This window comes from Ptychodera flava (assembly GCF_041260155.1).
Source record: "Ptychodera flava strain L36383 chromosome 23 unlocalized genomic scaffold, AS_Pfla_20210202 Scaffold_24__1_contigs__length_23054250_pilon, whole genome shotgun sequence".
NCBI classification, from domain to species: Eukaryota; Metazoa; Hemichordata; class Enteropneusta; family Ptychoderidae; genus Ptychodera; species Ptychodera flava.
The window spans coordinates 10605801-10628919 of NW_027248278.1; the positions used below are offsets into that span (position 1 = coordinate 10605801).

General features: G+C 36.9%; 1 protein-coding gene and 1 long non-coding RNA gene across 2 annotated transcripts; both read left to right on the forward strand.

The window, feature by feature from the left end:
* The first annotated feature begins 650 nt into the window (after positions 1-650).
* On the forward strand, positions 651-5253 carry LOC139124413 (uncharacterized). Its single transcript, XM_070690546.1, has 4 exons — positions 651-1408; positions 2155-2308; positions 3351-3489; positions 4722-5253. The coding sequence occupies exons 1-4, from the start codon at positions 651-653 to the stop codon at positions 4859-4861; spliced, it is 1191 nt and encodes a 396-aa protein (XP_070546647.1). The 3' UTR covers positions 4862-5253.
* Positions 5254-13337: 8084 nt separating this feature from the next.
* On the forward strand, positions 13338-15723 carry LOC139124991 (uncharacterized). Its single transcript, XR_011550118.1, has 3 exons — positions 13338-13464; positions 13968-14106; positions 15660-15723. It is a non-coding gene; the product is annotated as an uncharacterized lncRNA (long non-coding RNA).
* The last annotated feature ends 7396 nt before the right edge of the window (positions 15724-23119 follow it).

Genomic DNA, 23119 nt, shown 5'->3' on the forward strand with positions numbered 1-23119 from the left:
GCACTATTGAGCATGTCAACATAGCGTCCATATGTGTAAGATGCGCTGTTATTGTTTACATTTGAATTCTAGTCCAGGCCAGAATCCCCTTTTTGACAATAACAACGCAGTTTACTCAAGTACAGGCTGAGTTGACAAAATGAATATTGGGTAAACATGCTTTGGGGAGTAGAACAAGAAATTTTGGTTGAAATAAAAAAAAAATAGTGAAAAAGTCATAAAAAGTTAGGATTACTGGCCCTGGGTACTGGCCCTTTAACTGTTACCTGCAGAATTACCTTTGAAAACACAAGCTCATACTTTTTCATTAAAAACAAAGTTGGGAGGCCGTTTTGGAGTATTAACAGACAGCTCAAACTCAAAATGTACATTGCAGTAAATGCAATAAGATGTTCACTGTCGCATTTCCCGTTTTCTCGATGTTTTTGTACATACAATCATCATAAACTCGAATACATACTTCTTTATATAGAAAAGTGTTAAAGGCATTCTGCTTCTTCAATACGCAGTCACTTTTCAGAATACTTCCCAGCCCCTCTGAAAAGCTACCTTTGCTCTGTATTTCTCTTCAGCGCACGCGCACAAATGCTATCCAAAACGATGGCGATGAACGCCACGATGTCACACGTGATCAAGCGGTATATTTTGAGATGGACTCCGAAGAAGTTACACCGATTTACGAGCAAGATTCAACAGCTGTGGTAAGACCAACCAATCTGGCTGAGGAAAATACAAAATACTTTTCAAATGGCGATACCCATGAAAACAGAAAGAGACGGACTCAGTATCTAATACCTATTAAAACTAAGACAGGGGGTGGGGCAAACTCCCAGTATGAGAGATTCAAAAAGGCCATCATATTGGCGATGTTGACGAATCGCACACTGGTCTTAACGCCGTTTTTCCTTCACGGAGGTCACGTCCGTGGGTTAAACCTAGATCATCTGAGGTCATTCAAGGACACGTTCGATGTCGAGATGTTGTCCGAATTGCTCCCCGTCGCGACTGTTGAAGAGTACCGAAAGGTCTGCAACCGTGGCAACACAAAGGCGATAGGCTGGAAAGTTGACCAATCAGACTACGAGACTAATGCAGTGGACTTTTTCGGGAATATCATGGACATTGAACTTCCGGGCGCCGATGCTTTGAAAAGCTTTCAGACCGGTTGTCAACTAGATGAAGTAATTTCGGAACTAGGAGACGCAACATGTGTTGCATTCAGTACAAGTGGGTATCTAGGTTTACCACTCGGTGGCCCTGAACAAAGGGAGGAGATGTTGAGGACAGTGATGAAATACTTGTGGCGATCACTGAAAATTAGAAAGGTCGTGGATGTCATGACGGAGGATATTTGCCACGGAGAACCGTACCTTGCGTTTCACTGGAGAAACAAATCTTCTGAAATGCCGTAAGTCATAGGATCATGCATTAATGTTGATTAGATAGCACTAGCGCATGATGATGATGTTGATGATGACGATGATGATGATGATGATGATGATGATGATGATGACGATATGATGATGTTGATGATGATGATGACGATGATGATGATGATGATGATGATGATGATGATGATGATGATGATGATGATGATGATGATGATGATGATGATGATGATGATGATGATGATGGAGTTGGTCGTAGTAATGGCGGTGATCATAATGGTGATAATGATAGTAATAATGAAGTTGATGATGATGATGATGATGATGATGATGATGATGATGATGATGATGGTTGTGGTGATGGAGGTGGTAGTGGTAACGGTGGGCATGGTGGTGATGATGATGGTAAAACTCCTTTCACCATGAGCGTCGTCATCATCATCATCATCATCATCATCATCATCATCATCTTCATCATCATCAACATCATCATCATCGTCATCATTCATCATCACATCATCATCATCGTCATCATCATCATCATCATCATCATCATCATCATCATCATCATTAACCATCACCACTCCAACCAACAACACCATCACGACCAACATCATCAACACCATCTTCATCACAGGGTCTTCTCTGAAGCTTTATTTCCAAATCCATCCTTACATCTACGTTTATTCGAAAACTATTAAACGATTATACACTGCGTTTCTGTGTCTATTTTTGGACGTGAAGTTTGTTTTAATTTGTGTTTCAGGTGTTTCTTTGGTCGCGACAAATCCAAAGATCGCTGTGAATCAATTGTTAGGGAAGTTCGAAAGCTGGCGCACCGTGCTAGTGATGCAGTGTCAGAGTTGATGGAGCAAGAACATATCAAGTGCATCTACGTGGCATGCCCTCTATGGTCATTGGTAGGTACACTCAGCAAATCATACCGACCACAGCATTTATTACATTCATCCGCTACATGTAACTGTGTTCTACATGTGGTACTTTTTCTTCAACCTACGTCATACGAGCACCATACGTACGCGCGTGCATTACATAATTTCTGTGGCTTTCGACTTCTACTTAGTATGTTTTACTGTTTTTGACATCCTTATCTTACCACAAACCCGTAATTGTCTCTATTGCTATGTAGTCACTCTGCCATTGTGCTACAAATAAGTCTCGCGGACGGATATTGACTAAACAGTAGAAGCTACAGAAAATATATATTGTGTATAGCGATGGTTTGTTATAGTCCAGTCGTTACCCTCAGCATATACACAAATGTCAAAGATGAGTTTATTAAAAATCGCCGAGGATTATTATATTTTCTAAGATACGACAAAGTCATATCAGATATATCAGAGATATATTTAGCAGAGACATTAAAACAGCTCATTGTGATTGGATAAAACTCCTCTTGTGATACAAGTTTCCTAACGGTGAAAATTATTGGATGTTCATTGCTACGGTCATTGACGAATTGAGAACCATGCTGAGGGCTCTTTCTTTTGTTTGGTTAGAACAATAGATGCCTTTTCAAAGTCAAGGGCATTTCTTAGTTACAGTGTAGTTGTTTTAATGGGTGTCATGACGACATCCAAAAGCATTGGGGGCATGTTTATGCCGTTCTGCAATCTTTGTGATCTGCAAATGCCACAGATTTTGAACACATATCCTACAGAAAGCAGTGTAATTGTTAAACGATACAATCAAACGGTCTTGAAAAATCGATGACGTCAGTAACCGTTTAAACGTCCCCAACGGCTCTAATTTCGTTAACTTTGCATGAAACAGAGCATAATAAGTTACTGAAATCCCCGGTCTTGGTGACCCAGACTCTCTACTGGGGGCGCTGTCCCGTCCGCCCGGAAGCTTCTCTTCTCCAGGCGGAAGCGACAGCGCCCCCAGCAGATAGCCTGGGTCACCGAGACTACAGAAATCCCTTGCTATCCACAATTCCAGGAAATAGTAGACATTTTGGCGAAGAGAATACCAAGAAATCGCATCATCGTCTCGGAGGATCTACCCATCCCTGAATCAGACAAGGCATTTGTTGAGGATTATTACATAATGTCACTTGTCGAACAGGAAGTTGCTTACAGTAAGTTAAACGATTGTTTCAGCGTGGCTATGCTTAAGGGTCGATAGCTTCTAATATGCACACAGGATATGGCCAAAAAATAATAATTGTGCTCTTCCGATAACATGGTTTTCAAAAATAGGGCAGGTAGGTCGGCGGGAATTTTTTTCCCAAAATATTTTTTATTTTTTAATTTGCATTTTTCAGGGGTTCAGGGCGGTCAAACACTGGCCACAACATTTCCAGAAAAATGTATCATATAAAAAAGGAAAAAGATCATAAGAGACGTCCTCATTCAAGCAAAAATCAAATGCCAAGTAACTAACGTGTGAGTTTACGGTTTTTTCTTTCTTTTGTTTACTTCCGTGTTACGTACCGCTAAAATATAAAAATAGGGTAAAACACGATTGTAACTAATTTGGGATAATTGGATGGCAAAGTAATGTCGATTTAATCTACAAATGTAATCTCACCTGCTTTCTTTTCACATTAAACACTTGTTTTTATGAGTAGTTTCCAATATTGCAACATTCAGCTACAGGCCACCTAACTGCTAAAATATAAAATGATGCGCTTAAATGTTGATGGGAAAAAGTACAGCATTCAAAGCGTTAAGGAAATACTTGTTTCAAAATTGAAAGACTTAAACCCTCGCTCAAACACAGTCCTGCACGTGTGGAGGGACTGTGGCTCAAACTTTCTGTAAGAAAACGTCAAATATTTCACTTTGGAATGGAGAATAAAATCAGGAGCTAGTGTGCAAAATCTGGCACCAGTGGAAGAAATTACCAAATATTTCTCGTCATTATGAAGTAAAAATGTCAGCCATCCCCGTGCTGAGTCATCAATTCGAAAAGATAATGTTTTCAACTTCAAAAAATACGCCGGTAAAAACTTAGATATTGTGGGGCCCCTTGGAATGCAAGCGGTAGATCAGAAAATCATTGTAAAAAATTTAGAGTTCGAATATCTGTCCCAAGGCGAATTCTACCTTGGAAGGTAAAAAATATTGGCCAATATTTTGCATCTTTCACTGATATTGCCCACATTTATCATCATATTAGTCAAAATATTATTTGTGCGACAAATTTTCGATAGGTCGGATATCAGATAGTGCATACCTCCCCTATTGTACATGGATAATTTTTGTGGGTCTGATAACACTTTATTCGTAAATGTGTGTTCATTGGTGGGGTAATTATTTACCTTATTTTTGATAGGTTGACTAATAAAATGTGTTTTTTCACCCACAGGAGCTGCAATATTTGTCGCAGCCGGTTATTCTAACTGGTCAGACTTCGTGACTGAAGGCAGAGAAGTTGCTGAAAAAATAACATACGACATCCGGGAGCTGGCACAGATCCCAGAGGACGTCAATAAAATGATGATATAATAGAATAACTTTGCTTCAGTAGAACAGTAAAAATACATCGTGGCACAAAGATATGGCCGCGGCAATACTAGTAAGATATGCCTTTGCATATTTAACACAAAGTAGTTACATATCTGTTGGAATTTTTCGACGAAAGGAAATTTGTGAAACTTTACAAGAATGGCCTAAATACACTTAGTCATTTAATGTTACGGATTTGATTGACTTTTAGATTTTCAGAAACGTTATTTAAGAAAATAGGGATGCCAAATTCTAATGGTACTTGTAAAAAGTGTCTACAGACGAATGTTTACCTGCTGGTACGTCAGCTCATGCTAGTTGTAAGATATGACTCGTCGACACCTGTCTGTGCTGTATACTGTTTGGACAAAAATAATACAAGTAGTTCATCATGGTTGCATAAGTATAAATCTTTACAACCAATTTGGATCAAAACGTGATTTTTTTGAATTACAATACCAAATGTGATGCCATGTATTTAATTAAAACTCAAACAACGGTTGCAAAATGGCTCACCGTCCTATCATGTTGGCTCACACAGTCATCTACAAACACTGGAGTTAATGTTTATAGTGTGGCGCTTGACATGACCTATACCGTTGCCAGCTACTGGACAAAGTCTGGTGATTTGTCACATTTTGCTAAGACAAACGAGATTGAAAGGGTACGGGATTTAAGGCTTACCATGCTAGCATAAACGAGAACGCAAACACGATTTTAAATGGGTATATACTATATGAATGTGCAAAAAAAAATTTGGTCCAAGGTTTTAAAATGCAAAATTTCAATATCAAACGTGATCTATTCACGCACTTTTCATGGTTAGTCATCTGTGGTAGTGATGTGGTGTATGCTTCTTCACAGCGCCGTCAGCGCTCTGAATATAACAACACTATTATCATGCAGGCGCTGCCGTTTTGATATTGAACGCCCTCGAAAATTGAACATGGTCATTTGATCTAACCGCAAACTTGTCGCAATGTAAAAATTGCACACTACAGTTTCATTGCATCATACAGGTCAAGAATACCATAGAACCGAAATAGCAATGCAAAAGTCTTATTCGACCGAGCACAGTAGCAAATTTCAGCAGGAAAGGCTGAATCACTTCAGCATGGTTCTGTATCACAAGAACTGAGCTGAGCCGAGAAATATGAAACAAATCTGGGAATTTCTTCGCAGGCTCAAGTGGTAAAACTTCGTATGAGATTCACTGTTCCAACAACCAGTAAGTTGCGCCAAAGCTGTTCATTTCTTCTTTATTGGGACATTCTAGTGCGATGCATGGTGCCTCTTAGGTGATATTACATCACTACGCAACGCCCTCCCTCGACGAAGATGCAGCGAACACTGTCATGTTTCACCAACTTTTTACAATATCGGACATTTTTACCGAGATACTACCCACTACCCCACCAGAGAAATATCATTTAACTGCCAGTATGGCCAAATAAATCGAGGGTACAAGGTCGAGTAAAATTCGAATGAAGTTGCTGATGATGACTTGAGAACGTGCCTGATTTGAAACTCTTGGTATACGGAACTGGTATTTTCATTCTAACGTTCAAACTTCTGTCTTCATTTTCCAATTGTATCAAAATGCTAATAGCTTTGAGACTGGCGCCCTCTATGCGCGTAGTAGTAAACTTCTGACAATTTGTTTTGCGACATAAAACTTTTGGGTCTGGGGTAAGGTTTGGTCCTATTTAATGCAAACTATAGAAGACATTGCATATAGCAAATGTCTTTTAAAGCTAAATAAATTGTCTTTCAAATGACTGCCCATAAGTTAGGCTACGGTAAAAAGTAAGCTAAGCAGATGACTTACAAGACGACACATTTAACATAAACATATGCGAGTCGGTAATACTGTGACTTCACGGTACCCTTCAAAACATGCCGGTAACAGCCATTCAATCCCAATATTTTGCCTGTTAAAAGTCCATTTCATATTTGCGACATGTCCTTGCAGCAAATAAAATAGATTTCATACAAAGCATTGCCTTTTGTAATATGTCTAGGTAAATAATTTGTAGAACTTGAGATTAGTTTTGTCGGTTTTGCGACATAAGACTTTGGGGTATGGGGTAAGTTGTGGTCCTATTTCATGAAAACTATAGAAGATATTGCATACTGAAATACATTATTTTAAAGGAGAATAAATAACCTTTCTGATGATACCCCATAAACTAGGTCATGTTAAAAAGCAAGGTCAGCAAATGACTTACAAGAAGACAGGTTTGACAAAAATACATGTGGGTCTCAAAATTGTGATTTTGCGGTATCCTTCAACACATGACCGTAACATGAGTCCCTATATTTTTTCTGTTCAAATTCCATTTCTTATTCTAGGGATCCCAAGGCTTCTGAAAAGTACAGGTTTGTTATCCTGTGGGGTGGGGGTTGGGGAGGTGCACGTAGACACCCCTCTTGCCCACGGCCTAATGAATTGATTGTGATGCTTGCTGTATCAGTAAGACAAGGAGAAATAAAAAAAATTTCAAATATGTCTTATTAAAATTATTTGATAGAAAAATATCTAAACAGTAAATTTATAAAAATAGAAAATCATCAACAGTCTATTTACTTTAAGGAGAAAATGACAATATGACTATGTGGGCGCGTTTTTAAGCCTTCTTTTTAAAGCTGTGCATTAGTTCATTGCATACCAATAAAATGCTCATTCACAATATACCAGTGTAGCAAAACTTGCAAGTTTAGTGACCACAGACAATACTGCATGGTAAATACCCAATTTTGACTTTTATTTTCTTCTTCAGCAGATTGCAATTAGTAAATAACATCCATAAATCTATTTGATTTGCTTCATTGGAAGGAAACCATAGTTATCATATTTTCTTCCGGTTAAAAATACTGAATTACCAGAAAAAATCGATTTAAAAGTATCCGAAACTATGACGTCATATTTTTTTACTAAATCCTTATGCACTTTAGAAAGACCAGTATCTAAGCTTTCTAAAACTATAAGGTATATGGCATTTCAAGCCAGTTTACTTCATCAAGGAAAGAATGTTGTACCCCTACCCCTAGCTTTTGCACACCCCATACAGATACACGCAATTCAAAATTGACTCCAGAGAAGTAGTGTATTGTTAAATATCTAATGTTAACATTTTTTCTTGTTTAATATGTTAAATTAAATAATTTAAACACAAAAAGCTGTCAAAATTTTGCTAATAAAAAGTCATCAAAATGTTACATGGTATTTTGGGTAAAAAAATTCAATTTAAAGTCGTCCTATTCTATCTACACAATTTATTTTGCTAAAGTTGGTGTTTTTCAGAAAGAAGAGTATCTGAGCTTTCCAAAAATGTAAGTTTTGTGCTATTTCATGCTAGTTTACTTAATGTAGGGGAGGATATAGTACCCCATACCCCTACCCATTTTTTCGCCATTTTTCGCGGTACATGTAAATCAAAAACCAGTGCAGACAGGTAGTGCATCCCAAAATATCCAATTTAACATCTTTTTTCTAGTTCAGCAGATCCCAAAGAACAAAAAAGTACCCATATAGTAGGTTTATGGGTTGGGGGTGCACGGTGGGCGCCTCCAGCCCACGGACTATTTGCCTCATGAGCGGTTTCTCGCGACTTACATTTCGAAATGGTTGCCCATTGCGTACCGATACCACCATGTGCCAGCTCATTATGTTACTCGTATACTACGGTCCCGTTTGTTGTAAAATGTTTTCTGAGTGACCATACTGCTCTTTCGCTATGGGTCTATTTTTACCAACATAATCGCTCTGAAGTGAAGTTTGTTAACTCCCAGCCCATACGATGACCACCATCTACGCTATCGATACGACCAGCGATCCATAAATGCTTAGATTTTCCATTTGAACTGTTTAAGATAGATATCGTCTCGAAAGTGAAAGACTTAAACGTTTGCTTATCTTTCCTCAAGGAATCCGAAGTTTCAACCATTCTTTTTCAAAATCGAGGGAAAAATCGGGGGTCACCGTGCCAATTTTGGTACCGGATAAATAAGTAACCCAAGATTTGCCGATATTTGGAAACATAAATAGCCGCCATTCCTGTTTAAGTGAAAAGTTTTCTCACACCAAGAGTTTTAAAATGGGCCCCTACAAGTTATAGATCAGAAAAGCATTGTAACAGTTTGGCAGTCCGAATATCTGTTCCGAGGCGTATTCTAACTATAATATTACACCATTGGCACGAGTTCGGCACCTTGTATTTAAGTGCTTGTGACATGATGGCAATCTGTAATCACTTTAACAACCGGTAAGCACAGAATGACAAAATTAAAAAAATGAAATCAATGGTGCCGCCGAAATCACTATTAAAATACCTTCCAAATTTAAAATTCCGAAATCTGTAACTATTAATTTGGCACAGTAAAAATTAATAACCGATCGCTAATATACTATCTGCCAAGGGACTGGACACAAATTACAGGGGGGTGGGCCTGTGTTTTTTGGGGTTGGGTCGCCATTTTTCGCGCAAGCATTTTTCAAGGGTCATAAAAGTTTGTGCAAGCCTATGGGGGAGGGTCACCTTTTTATGCATCAAAGCTGAAATTGCAAGTGCACGTATTAAAGAATATGGAATACTGAAAAAAGAAAAAAATTCCTCCTGGCACTTGCATTTTCTATCGTTTCCATTTTCGGCGCGCCCTTCGGGTGCAAGTTTAAGGGTATAACAAACAATGTATTGATGATCGAAGCAGCCACATTCATTGATTTAAGTTGTCATGATTTCTACTTATCCTCTATTGTACATATAAACTGTCCCCTATAATGACGCTTTCAATAACAATTTGAGAGATCACTTATTTGATATCATTCTCCCATTGACAATCCATTGGTATAGGTCGATGTCAAATGTTCATGAAGCTGTATGTACATTTTTCATTTTTTGAGGACATTGACAGAATACAAGCTGTTCAGAATAGTGCAAAATGTCATCAATAACAACTGGAAGCTTCAGTCGAACAACTTTTGAATAACAATTTAGGATCAGATAACCTATGAGTTATTTGTAGTTTCCTCATACCCTACAATGTATAGTGAATCAACATTCGGTGAAATTCCAAAATCAAATTTCTTGCACAACCATAGACTTGAAACCACTCTAGTCTAATCATGAACATTAATACTAATAATTAGGTGTACATAAATGCACAGATTTACCTAGTTTTGTATTGGGAAAAAATATTCATAGTTTCATCATAGGCTGCCATGCATAGTGAATGGACATTATAGATGAAATCTAAAAATTACATTTTTTTTACATGCATGCACTTTTTACCTGCCACTTCAAGCAAAGTACATTTACATGAATTATCACACACTTATGATTTGATATTTTTTGGACAAAGCGTTATATCGGCCACATTTTGCCTTCCTTTTGGGAGGGGACTTCAAAAGTATAGCAAGTCAGAAGGAGGCCTAGGTCTTGAACACATTGCGGGTTTTTGGGGGGTATTGAGTTACAGGGGAGGGTCACTTATTTTCATGCACGGATAAGGGGGAGGGTCACTAATTTTTGTGCATGAACTTTTGAAGGTCACTATTTTTGATGCAGCGGTTTTCGAAAACACCGGCCCACCCCCCCCCCCTGTAATTTATGTCCAGTCCCTAATGCGTAACTGGTGGTGCGACGGCAGGAACTTAGCGACGACATAGTTAAAAACTCTCTGAATTAATTGAAAACATATTATCACATGACCACTAAGCTCCGAGCACTATAAACGTTTCAACATTTCAGCAAGTCAGTTCCTTCCTTGATGTGAAGACAGTTTCAATATGATCAGGCGGTACAACATCTTTATTTGTTTTTTACTTTTAGTAATTGCTGTCGGCGTACTGCTGTTCGCTACGAATGAATTGTCGACCGTTTGGTCGGTAACTTATGAATATCGGCCGCCCAATGATCGACAGCAGAGCGAAGTGAGTACATATTAATTTTCGATCACAGCTAATGTGCACCAGTCATTTTATATCTCACGGAATATATGAGTCTGCCTTATGTTGTTTGTAAACCATTCATTTTATCTTTTTGGTTTAGTATGATATCTTTCTTCCACTGTCACTCGTGTGTACGGAGTCTCACTTTATCTTCTCCACTGCATTATGCCATTGATGGAAATGTCCTTTTATACATGCGCAACCATCTTCATCGTGAACCTGTTATCCGTAACAAATGCAAATTCAGATACATAAAGGCAATAAGGGCAATAATTAATCAAACCTATCATCTGATATCGTAATTCTGAAACAAAATGTGTTATTTATTTGGAATGAAATTAAAATCAGACATTGGATTACAACTCAAAGCACTGCAGTTTTCGATCTGGTCAAACTAAATTTCCTGAAACGACTTATCTCACAACTTACTCAACTATCTCTTAAGGAAGATATATTATTGTTTTTTCTCATTTTATGCAGTATATAGATCGCACATATTTCGTTTTTAAGAATGATGTAGGAATATCCCATTGCATAATTAATAAATAATGTTATAACGACAACTCGATCGAACTTTTTACAAAAGAAATTTTTGAATTGTATTCGTGAATGAAAAATATGGAAATCATTAAATGATGAGATACGCTGGTATGTTTCCAGGATCAGAAATATGAAACACTTTTAATACGGTTTTACAAAAGGAGTGAATGGTATATGATGAAGCCTTTTATAGCTCATCAAGTTCATTTAACCCTTTGAGAGCCGTAATATTTCCAACAAAAGTTTAGTGCAACATTTTATCATTTTTTTATGAGTTTTCCTGTAATTTTTTGACAATTTTGAACAAAATGGACATCACATTTCATTGGCTACAGTTTTTTATCAAAAATTTGGCAAAAATCTGAAAACAATTGACTGGGCTATATTTTGTAAAGGTGACATAAATTGACTTTGGCGCTCAAAGGGTTAAATGTATTTTGATCCATGTCTTCTAACAACTAATTCTCTTTGTAGTGTGCTTGTAAGGACGCGCAAAGTAGCATGGTGAATAACGAACAGCAGCTGACTATGCGTCATTCTATCAATTCGAACGAGACTATCCAATGGGCTGATATTTCTAACATGGAAGCTAGAAGTCCCGTCACAGCGAAGGAGCGTCTTTCACTGCCGACTCCTGTAGATTCATCTGCTCCCGATGAAGGTACAGCCAGCAGAACCCCTACTCGCTTCCTCTTGGCGGTTCAGACGTATATGAGGTGCGGATCCAACACCCAGTATCAGAATTTCAAAAACGCCATCATGTTGTCGTTGATGACGAATCGCACTCTGGTCATGACGCCATTTTTCCTCCAGGGAGGGCAGATCGGTGGCTATACAGACGGGTTTACATAGATCACATGAGATCATTCACTGATACTTCGATGTGGACATATTGAGAGAGTTATTACCCCTGGCGACAGTACAAGAGTTCAAGTTGAATTGCAACTCTACAAACACCAAAGTCATTGTGTGGAACCGCAACCTTAAAAATTATAACACGTCTCGTTCATTACTTTATCAAGACATGCTTGACATTGACCTCCCAGAAGAGGATGACGTAATCGATGTACAGAGTGACGGTCCACTCGACGAATTTATGTCGAAAATAAAGGACGAGAAATGCCTTGCATACACCATGAGTAAGCAGTTCCTTGACATTGTTAACAGCAGCGAGAAAGAAGAAATGAAACGGGTTGTGAATAAGCATCTTGCACGCCCTTCAATAGTCAGGAGAGTTGCCGATTCCTTATCTGGGCATATCTGTGATGGAGGACGGTATCTCACTTTTCATTTCAGGAACAAGTCTACAGAAATGCCGTAAGTTAATTTTTGTGTGTCTGTTTGCAAGTCTGTTTCTCTGTATGCCTGTCTGTCAGTCGGTCTGCCTGATGCATGCATGCATGCATGCATGCATGCATGTATGTATGTATGTATGTATGTATGTATGTATGTATGTATGTATGTATGTATGTATGTATGTATGTATGTATGTATGTATGTATGTATGTATGTATGTATGTATGTATGTATGTATGTATGTATGTATGTATGTATGTATGTATGTGTTGTTTGTGAACAAACGCCACAATAATTATTCCAGATCAAGATATTAATCTGAGAGAAAACAAAAAGGAAAGAAGGCCAATGCAACGATATTTTATAATGAGATAATGTTGACTGAGGAAGATTTGTGCCAGTGATTGAAATTAGAAGGTGATGTAGAAAGTTCCAATGATAACGGTATAACAGCGAGATAAAGAACAGGGTTGGCACAAAGCGAGAAGATGGCAATGATAATTCCGATGATAGCGATAATGCTGATTACGATGATAATGATGGTTGACTGAGTATTGGTCGTTGTGATCAAGGTTATGATTTGTTGTCAACGTGACATTCTGCACTGTTTTCTTTCTCATACTTGCTGTTGTTTACCTAACCGGCATACCTATCCATTTGCAGATGCATTTTTGGAATGGAACTTTATGATGGTCACTGCGATATTAAAGTGAAGCGAACGAGGGAGATGTCTGAACTTGCACGGGACGCCATCATTGATCTGATGCAGAAAGCTAACATTGGATGTATTTATGTTGCTTGTCCTCTTTGGTCTATGGTACGTATAAACATCTCTTTTTTTCTTAGTATATGATCCTCGTGCTCTTTGCGCTTTCCGCAGAACACTAATTCATTAGATTCATTATTGAATTTTCTCAAAATCGGCACATAATTATTAGTCTACTTTGCTGGAACGCTAGCAACACTTCATACGAATTCAGATGTTTATAAACCCCTGCATTGCTATGAGAAGAAAGAAAGTGATCAATTTTTACTTACTGTCCATGCATCGAGCGAAATATTCTTGTGAGATTTAACAAAACAAAGGTGGAAACAATGAACAGAGTAATGTATCCAAGGAAAAATATATTAACTGCATTCGTCTATTTCAAAATTTCAAGCTGACACCAGTTCTTTTCCAATGATGACAAGAGTAGGTGTATACTCAAACATATGCAATATATCTCTGCTGAGTAGCTACATACATGCAAAATTTACAAATAAGTGTACTGTGCACCCCTTTGAAGGTGTACACATTGTGAATAGAATTATTATTTCTAGGAAATACGAGACATCTTTTCTGAAAGGATAGCAAGACAAAAAGTCATCACGTATTTGGATTTGCAAGTACCCACAGAGTATAAGACGTTCCTTGAAGACTTTTATATGTTATCGCTTGTGGAACAGGAAATTGCTTTCAGTAAGTCTACGTCGTTCTCATATGTTATCTGTTATTTACAAGAATGACTCCGATGAGTTTTAAAGAGGCACTCCCACTTGATAACATTTTTAAAACATTTTTAATGCCAACGGTCGATATTTGACTTGGCGACTCCGCGCGGATCGCGAGATATCTATAAAAACATGTCATTTCTCGAGCGTATTTTCTCATCCCGAAGTTTTACGATCGTTTCTGGTTATGACCCGAAATCCCCCGCGACAGTGTGTTGTTGTGCTGATTGACGATATTCTAAGGAGTCAAAAAACGTTCGAATGACGCAATTAAATTACCTCCTACTGCGATGACTTTATATACATCATTATCAATGCCTTTACCTCTGGTAATTCTTGTTTAAAACTTCTCCTTAGTTTTTGTCGTTTTCATTATTCTCAATCAGTTGTATTAAATTTTTAAACAATACCACATAGATATCAGTTTTTACGTGTAAAATATTATTTGCCTCTGATGACAACATTTTGTCGTCTGCCACACAGTTACGCGTGGTTCGATACATAGCGGCCGCCGCGTGTGGTATGCGCGCACACCACGCGGCGGCCACTATGCATACTATGTATCAACCACACCAATCTGTGCTAGTCACCTATGCGAATTCTGGTGGAATCAGCAAACTTTGTTTTTCCGGGGTTTTTTTGCCGAGTCAGTAAGACTCGGCTTTCTCCCATGGGACATGACCGCTCACCGACGCGAGTGGTACTGCTGTGGCGTACAGCAGCGTCAGCGTACACTCGTACTCCATAGCTTACTTGACAATGGCCCAAGTGCCGAACGTTCTATGTTCGGAAGCTGAATTCAGGTGGGCCACCGGAATTCAAACTTTAACTTTTTGAGGACATGTTTTTTCGATATCTCGCGATCCGCGCGTAGTCACTATGTCAAATATCGACCGTTTGGCATTAAAAAAATGTGTTTTAAAATGTTACCAAGTGGGAGTGCCTATTTAATGTGGCTCAAGGTAGGTCACAATATACCAAAACTGGCTGTCGAGCAATACTGCACTGGTTATCTGTTGTCATTTAACCGCGCCGTAGGATTTGACTTCCAAACAATTTGTTTGCCTTTGTACAGGGATATAGGGTATGATTAACATTACAATACTGTTTATTTGTCACAATTCACAGTTGTCTGCAGAATTATGGATAACTGCATGTTACAGTGTCCTGTGAATAGTCTACGGCCTAAGTATTGTTACGTTTAGGCCATTTAAAGACAATTCTTGGTTTGCCGCCCCATGGATTTTTTAAAAATCTACCAGCCAACCAGGGGAAAAACAAACAGATAAAAACATAAGTGTATTAAAATAAACTCAATTTTATTTGGTTTTCTAAGGAAAAATAATATTTTTATTTATGATAGTGTTAACATTGTGTTTGTTTCTTTGAAAACCTACCAGCACGCGGACGGCAAACAAATAATTTTACATAAAGCGCCTATGGATAAAACATTACGTTTCCTGGCCGACACACATCCTGTTATCTCTCCAACTGTTGGCATTCTCCCTGTTCTGTTTCCAGGAGCTGACATTTTTGTGGGAGCTGGGTTTTCGAAATGGTCAGACTTCGTTGTTGAAGAAAGAAGTGCATTCAGCCGAACCTCTTACAGCATCAGAGACCTTGTGAGAATTCCTGCAGACGATAAAACTACACTATAAGGAATACGTTTTAAATATTATAAGAGAAACAAAACATTAAGAGTAGCCAAGGTCGAGTATGCATAAACAAAGTGACACTGATTGCGCTATGGTAATGTCGTGCAGAGGTAATGTACATTATGCACGTATAGGGCTATCTGAAGTTTGAAGTTCATTGCCAAGTTTACCAGAGATGTCCATTGAAAATAAAACTAAAAAAAAACATTAAGAAAGTAATTGGTGTTTATTTCAATCACACACAAGATTGGAGACTTGTTGAAATCAAAAGCATAAGGTTAGGAAGGGATTGCAAACATCAAAGGTATGTAATATGTATGTAATATTTATGTACTTTACACAAAAATGTGCACACTTGAATGGTTTACTCCGGAATAAAAGGACGCGATGTGTTCTACTAGTACTCCAGAAAGATTACCTAATGGCGGTACAAACAAACCGACGGGTACAAGTGCGTATTTCAATACACGTGTTTCTGTGCGCGTTTGAGCACGTGGGTTTGTTTGTACCTTAACATGGTCCATTTGAATTCTGGGTTAAACCTATTGTAGATGAGAAACCGGGGACTATACAATAATTCTTCTTCAACCAAGATGCTAAGGTTACCACAACACTGAACAAAACGTATACAAAGAAAGCGAGTAAACAAGACCCTAACACTGAACAAGCTACTGTTATGCATATAAAAAAATGTGTCATAAGGTATCCTGCGATATTGTCCAATAAAGTGAGCGCTGAACAAAATATATATTGCCAGGATAATGTGGTAAGAACTGTTTAAATCTCTTTTTTCCTAGTAAAATAACATATATCTTAATTGATAGGGCCCTACGTTGATGATGGTATTAGCGAATTAGTCGAAGGAAGTGGATTATAAATCACATTATTTATAAAACAGTTATGTGAAATTTATAGTAGTAAAAAACTGGAAATACCTATCGTCATTTCTTAAAATGTACGTTGCTCTCTTTTCGCTTTGAAAATGTCACTCCAGTTTGTGTTGTAAAATAATGCGTCATTATTTGTTGGCTATATCAGATGTGTTCCAGATTGTCCAATCTTAAGTATATGTTTGGTGTGCATGATCCTCTCAAATTTCTGACGCAACACATTCGACTGAATATGCAGAAAGGTTGTGAAACACTCTGAAGTCTTATGTCACATTCGCTTTTCTCAGCTACCCGATTAGAAATCCAATTAAGGGTTGCTATGGCGACGCATTATTGAATTGTAGAGTCAACCTAACAACGTGCAACATTTTAATTTATCAAATTTTCAGCTGTTACTAATATATATAACACATATATTATTTAACCAAAAATAATACGAAACTTACCAAATAGCCAACTAAGGCTTATATAATAATGCCTTTTTTATTGCATTTGGAACATTTTTTATTACCATACAAAATTAAACATGCGCAGGTGCAGTTAATATTCACACGTAATACCAAGTATCGTATTCATAATTCGGTAACCTTATCTGTAATAAGACGGTCATCAATTTAAAAGCAAAGGTCACTTGAGTTATCACTGGAACCAAAAGGAAAAACGACAGAGAGGAGAAAAACAGATATCCAAATGGTCAGGTCCATCTGCGGCAAGAGACAAAAAATGTTAAACTTATCTTCCACGAATCTATTTAAAACAATAGAGAACCATAGCAAAATATAACGAAGAATACAGCATTCCTATTTCTAATATCTCTGTTTAACTTCTCGTGTGGCGCATTATTCTCCTTGTGGAATACTCAATCAGTTGCAAACATTGAACACTGAATGTGCATTTTCGCAGCAAAGTCGATTATCATCTGTGTATACGCCATGGGTTTATTTAATTTGGTGTTTTCAGAAGCTGTCGTAAGTTCAACACATAAAACCTAAATAACACAAGCATCGTGATGTACTGCATAAGGTGTACATACTAAAAGACAATATGGCAAATGTGAATCATGGGATTGGTGTTTTCTTTCTTTTGTACAAACAGTGTTAAGAGGTGTTCCTAAAGGGTAGACTTTAAGGCATATGGTATTCTGGGCAATCATAGTTGGTAAAGCAGAATTACTTTAGAACGATTTATGGTGTTACTTTTAGTTAGCAAAAAGGGGTATATTACACGGATCTGAGGGCGCTTTCTCCTATAGCTTTACACAGGCACGTGAATGTAGGTATATGATAAATAGCATTGGTACTCATTGGTATGAAGAAGTTCTTTATATTTTGTACTGGCGGGCACTCCTTCGTCATTTATCCTGACTTTGTTAAACAAAGATTCTTTATTTGGGGACGAAAAGTTTTGACATTTTGAGGTATTCGTTTTTGCCATAAATTTGTATCCTTATTGGTGAAAGTAATTGTCACTCGACAAAAGACCTCCGAACTTGCACAATGATCCTTTCACGCAGTAGATGGTAGGTTATCATACACCAGGATCAAGCGCGTTCTGAATGCTACCAGAATAGCATCTATACCTAGCCCAACAGGTTTGTGAATCTGTTACAGATTGATACATCTCAGAGTAGAAAGCCTAAACAACCTCTGACGTCATCATAGCTTCCAAATATTATATCATTGAATATCAAAGGTGTCAAATATTTGACCAAACACTAACAACCTGGGTATGATTAGCAAATGTTGTTTCTAATTTATCCGTTGCTTTAACAGTCTAGCAGTTTAACAGTTTTAAATTCCACTTTTAATTGTATACCACCACCTCTACGTATCGAAGTGATAACTTGGTTACTACGTTTTAAATTTCAATAGATATACAATGAAGCTCACTCAGAGAAATCAGTCACTTTTCGAATATAAAGGAAAGATGTTGTAAAGGCGTCGCAGAAGGTGCTTGAACATTTTTGGTCAGTAATATTAGTAGTGGTGCGGCATGGCAAATCCATGCGCATTTTATGATAAAAGCACCAAATGTGGCTTAGATGTGTCTTATATGTGTTGAACAAATTCAGATACCGAGCCACTGAAAATCTGTTGAAGCGTGGCCATGGCAACCATTTTTCAAAATGGCCGCCAGACAAGGTATTTCTCGCCTATTAAATGTCAACTGCACAACGCGTTGAGTAATTTTGGGTTGAATATTTTCAATTAGGAACTATGGGAAGAGTAATTTACAATTTTTTTCCAACTTTTCTTAATCGCCTGACTTGTTAAACAGGTAAATACAGACAAAAACACAATTCTTATGCATAAAATGCATATTAGATCCTATCAAAGGACGACACTATGTCAGCAGTCAAGAAATATTAGGCCATGGGCTAGAGGGGTCTACATGCACCTCTGGGATATCAAACTGTATTTATAGAAGCCTTAGGGTCCCTAGATTACGAAATAAAATTTTAACAGAAAAAAGGGGATGCAATAACTGTTACGGTTGTGTTTTGAGGAGTACCACAAAATCACTATTTTGCGCATACCCATGTGCATTTGTCTGATTAAAATAGTACTTGAAAGTCACCTGCTAAGCTTTTTTTAATATAACCTGACTTGTTGGGTATCATTAGAATGGAAATTTATTCTCCTTTAAAATGACATATGTAATATGCAATATCTTCCAAAGATTTTTTATGAAATGGGACCAAAACTTACCCGATACCCCAAAGTTTGCAATGCAAGTTATAGCTAATCTCAAATTATACCAATTTTTTACCTTGGCATCATACAAAAGGCAATGCTTTGTATGATATCTGTTTTATTTGCTACAGGGACATGTTAGTCATGTGAAATAGACTTTTGACAGAAAAAAGATTGGGATGCTATAGCTCTACCGGTCATATTTTGAAGGGTACCGCAAAATCACAGTATCGCTAACACTAATGCCTTTTCGTTAAACCTGTCTTCTTGTAAGTCATCTGCTGAGCCGAATTGTTAACATAAGATGGCTTATAGGGTATCATAAACAAGTAATTTTATTCTTCTTTCAGATAACATGTTGTAATATGCAATATCTGCCATAGTTTCTATGAAAAATGTCCAAAACTTACCGCATATCCCAAACTTTATATTTCAAATTACTGTCACTGCTTATCGCAAATTCTACTATTTTGTACCTAGACATATTACAAAGGGCAATACTTTGCATGAAATCTGTTTTAATTGTTACAAGAATATGTCAAAATATGAAATAGACTTTTAACAGCAAATATATCGGGATGCAATGGCTGTTACGGTCATGTTTTGAAGGGTACCTTAAAGTCAAAGTATTGCGAATCGCATCTTTTTTTGTTAAGCGTGTCTCCTCGTAAGTCATCTACTAAGCTTACATATTAACATAACATGGTTTATAGGGTAACATTGAAAAGTAATTAAATTCTTCTTTTGGATGAAATATTGTAATATGAATATCTTCCACTGTTTTTATAAAATATGACCAAAACTTACCCCATACTCCCAACTTTATTGAAAATTAATGTCACTGCTTATCTCAAATTCTACAACCCTTTTCCCTAGACATATAGTAATAGGCACTGCCTTGTATGAAATCTCTTTTATTTAGTACGGTAATGAGTCATAAATATGAAATATACTTTAACAGAAAACATATTGGAATGCAACAGCTGCTACAGTCATGTTTTGAAGGGTATTGTAAAAATCACAATTTTGAGACTCACTGATATTTTTGTTAAACCAGTGTTCGTTTAAGTCATCTGCTGAGCCTAACTTATACGTAAACTGGTTTAAGGGGTTTCATTAGTAAAGCGATATTTTCTTCTTTAAGATGACATATTGTGATATGCAATATCCTTTATAGTTTTCATGAAATAGGACCACGACTTATCTAATACACCAACAGATTAAATAAAAAATGACCTCTTCTCTAACACTCTACCATTTTTGCTGCAAATAAAACAGATGGCAATATAATGCTCTATGAAATCAGTTTTGTTTGTAACAAACGTATGTCAAAAATATGACATGAACCTTTAACGGGAAGATAATATGATTTAGTAGCCATTGGGGTCATATTTGAAAGGGTATCCAGATATGGCAAATTTCCTGAAACATATGGTTTTTTTTATCAAACACGCGTTTATGAAAGTAGTCAGCCAAAATCATAGTCACAGATGATCTCAAAATATTATCAACATCGCATATCAAAGTAGTTTGTTTCAAGTTTGCTTTGTAAGATTGGAACTAAAAAGTTCTTATCTGACAATCTAATTTAGTGTTTTTTGCAGAGCAAATTTTTGAAAACAAAACCATGGTGTGCGTTATACCCGCTGTAAAGGAGATGAAAAAAAGAAAGGCATTAAACTGAATCATACAACCAACTGATTAGGAAGCAAGGTGCGGAATTGCGCCATTATAGGTTTTGTATGCTAAACTTTATGTAAAGTCTATTTGGCTAAACTAACTTTATATGTTAAGCACAGCTAATTAGGAAATGTTTCGCTGATTCAATAATCGTAATCTAATCATTTACATCAAGTTTACCTGGGCGTTCCTAAAGATGTCAGAAAGCTGCAATACCTTCATTAATGTTATGGATATATCTGAGATTTAGCTTTTAAACTTCATAAATTTGCAAAACTTTCTGTATATATGTCAGATAGCTTGGATTTCTTCATTAGGTACTTTTCACTAGATATGTCCGATATTCAGTCGATTTAATTATCATTTCTAAACTTTATAAGTTATCTCAGGTTTAGCTGGGTATTCTTCAGTAAAATATTTCAAGGATATATACAATGTTGAGGAGATCTAATTATCGCTTATTATTTTTAAGAATTAACTCAAGTTTAAAAGAATGTTCTATTATTTAAAAGCTTGTATCTGATACGTAGTTGATCTAATTATTGCTTCCACACTTTATAAAGTAGCTCAAATTTAGCTTGGTTGACATGTTGAAAACGTTCAAAATTGTGGAATAACTTTGCTGTAATTGTATGTCGCTGAATGTATAATTTATTTATTGTGAATACTGAACTACGTGAAATCTCTGAGGTTTATGTTTCGATCTTGACTGGAGTGTCACTATTTGCCTAAGAAGGAATACATCACATTTGATCAGATAATTGGCCAACCAACACTACATGTCAAGTGGATAACCTAAATATGATTGGCAGTTGTCTAGGACTGTCGTTTAAACTTGTTGTCTAAGCCTCTGTAAACACTGTGGAAAGGAATTAAATACTCGCCGGTTGACTAGCCATGCAAAAACAAACACAGGTCTGGGGAGTGCCAAGCGCGGACATCACTGACAAAAGTGCAGGATTGTGCTTGAGCTTTGCTTTCCCTACCTTTTATGTTTGTTACAATGAAAGAAAGTTGAGTAATACTATTTAATGACTATGGTACCATGTTTTTGCATTTGAATAGAAAATAGTGTAGACCAAAATACACGATGTTCAAAATATGATGGGAATGAATCTATATTTATGCAATAGACCATTGAAGTGACGTTGAAATAACTCTTAAACTAATTTGTAAATCATGAAATTTATAGCAAATTACACAAGATCAGTTTTATGTTAAATGAATTATGAAAAGCACTGTATAAAACATAATATACATAGCCAAAAATAATACAATATGGTCATGTTCTCCACTAATGTACTAATTGTAAATTACATGATAAATCTCTAACATTGACAATTATGGGGACATATAAGAGATTTTCCCAAAAAATGTTATTGCTTTCAGCGTTCAAACTTAAAGATTGTTATACAGAAAATATTATCATGTTTTTTGTATGTAGACCTAGGTATGAATGTAGATGAACAATTTTCCATGTTAGGCCTTATGAGCAAGAACGCCCTGCAAAACTCGTCAATTGCTAATTATAAAGTTTAGAAACAAAAATTAGAATGTCAAAATATTGCACATATCCAACGTTTTTACTCAAGAACATCCCATCCCTTGGCAGAACATGGGACACACTGTTCTTACACTCAAACACTTCATACCCTCCCCATCACCGCCATGGGCCGATCCAGGCGAATAGTTTGCAAAACCTGGTGAGTGTGTCGTACATGTGATGCACACATACCAGCTACAACCCTTAAAAGGTTGAAACTGGTGCATCAACGGTTTCAAATACAAATAAAATAAAAAACTCTGAACAGTATCTTCTGATAGTCTACTTACATAGGACAGCTAACAGCTGTTCATCGTTAAAAAAAAATTAAATTTGGCAATTTCGAATCTTCCACTTTGGCCTTGTGGCAACCATATTGTCAATACTTTTATAGAGAGAACTCGCTTTTCTTAGAAAATGAAATAATCAAACAATAAACATTGCAAATTATAATCCTAATATGCATTTATGATGGTAATATATCCACTATTCACCACAGAATCATCCGTAGAACAGCACC

Coding starts and splice junctions, on each gene's coding strand:
- LOC139124413 (XM_070690546.1), top strand. CDS start 651: ATGGACTCCGAAGAAGTTACACCGATTTACGAGCAAGATTCAACAGCT. Junction 1,409..2,154: donor AACAAATCTTCTGAAATGCC/GTAAGTCATAGG, acceptor TTTGTGTTTCAG/GTGTTTCTTTGGTCGCGACA. Junction 3,490..4,721: donor CGAACAGGAAGTTGCTTACA/GTAAGTTAAACG, acceptor TTTCACCCACAG/GAGCTGCAATATTTGTCGCA.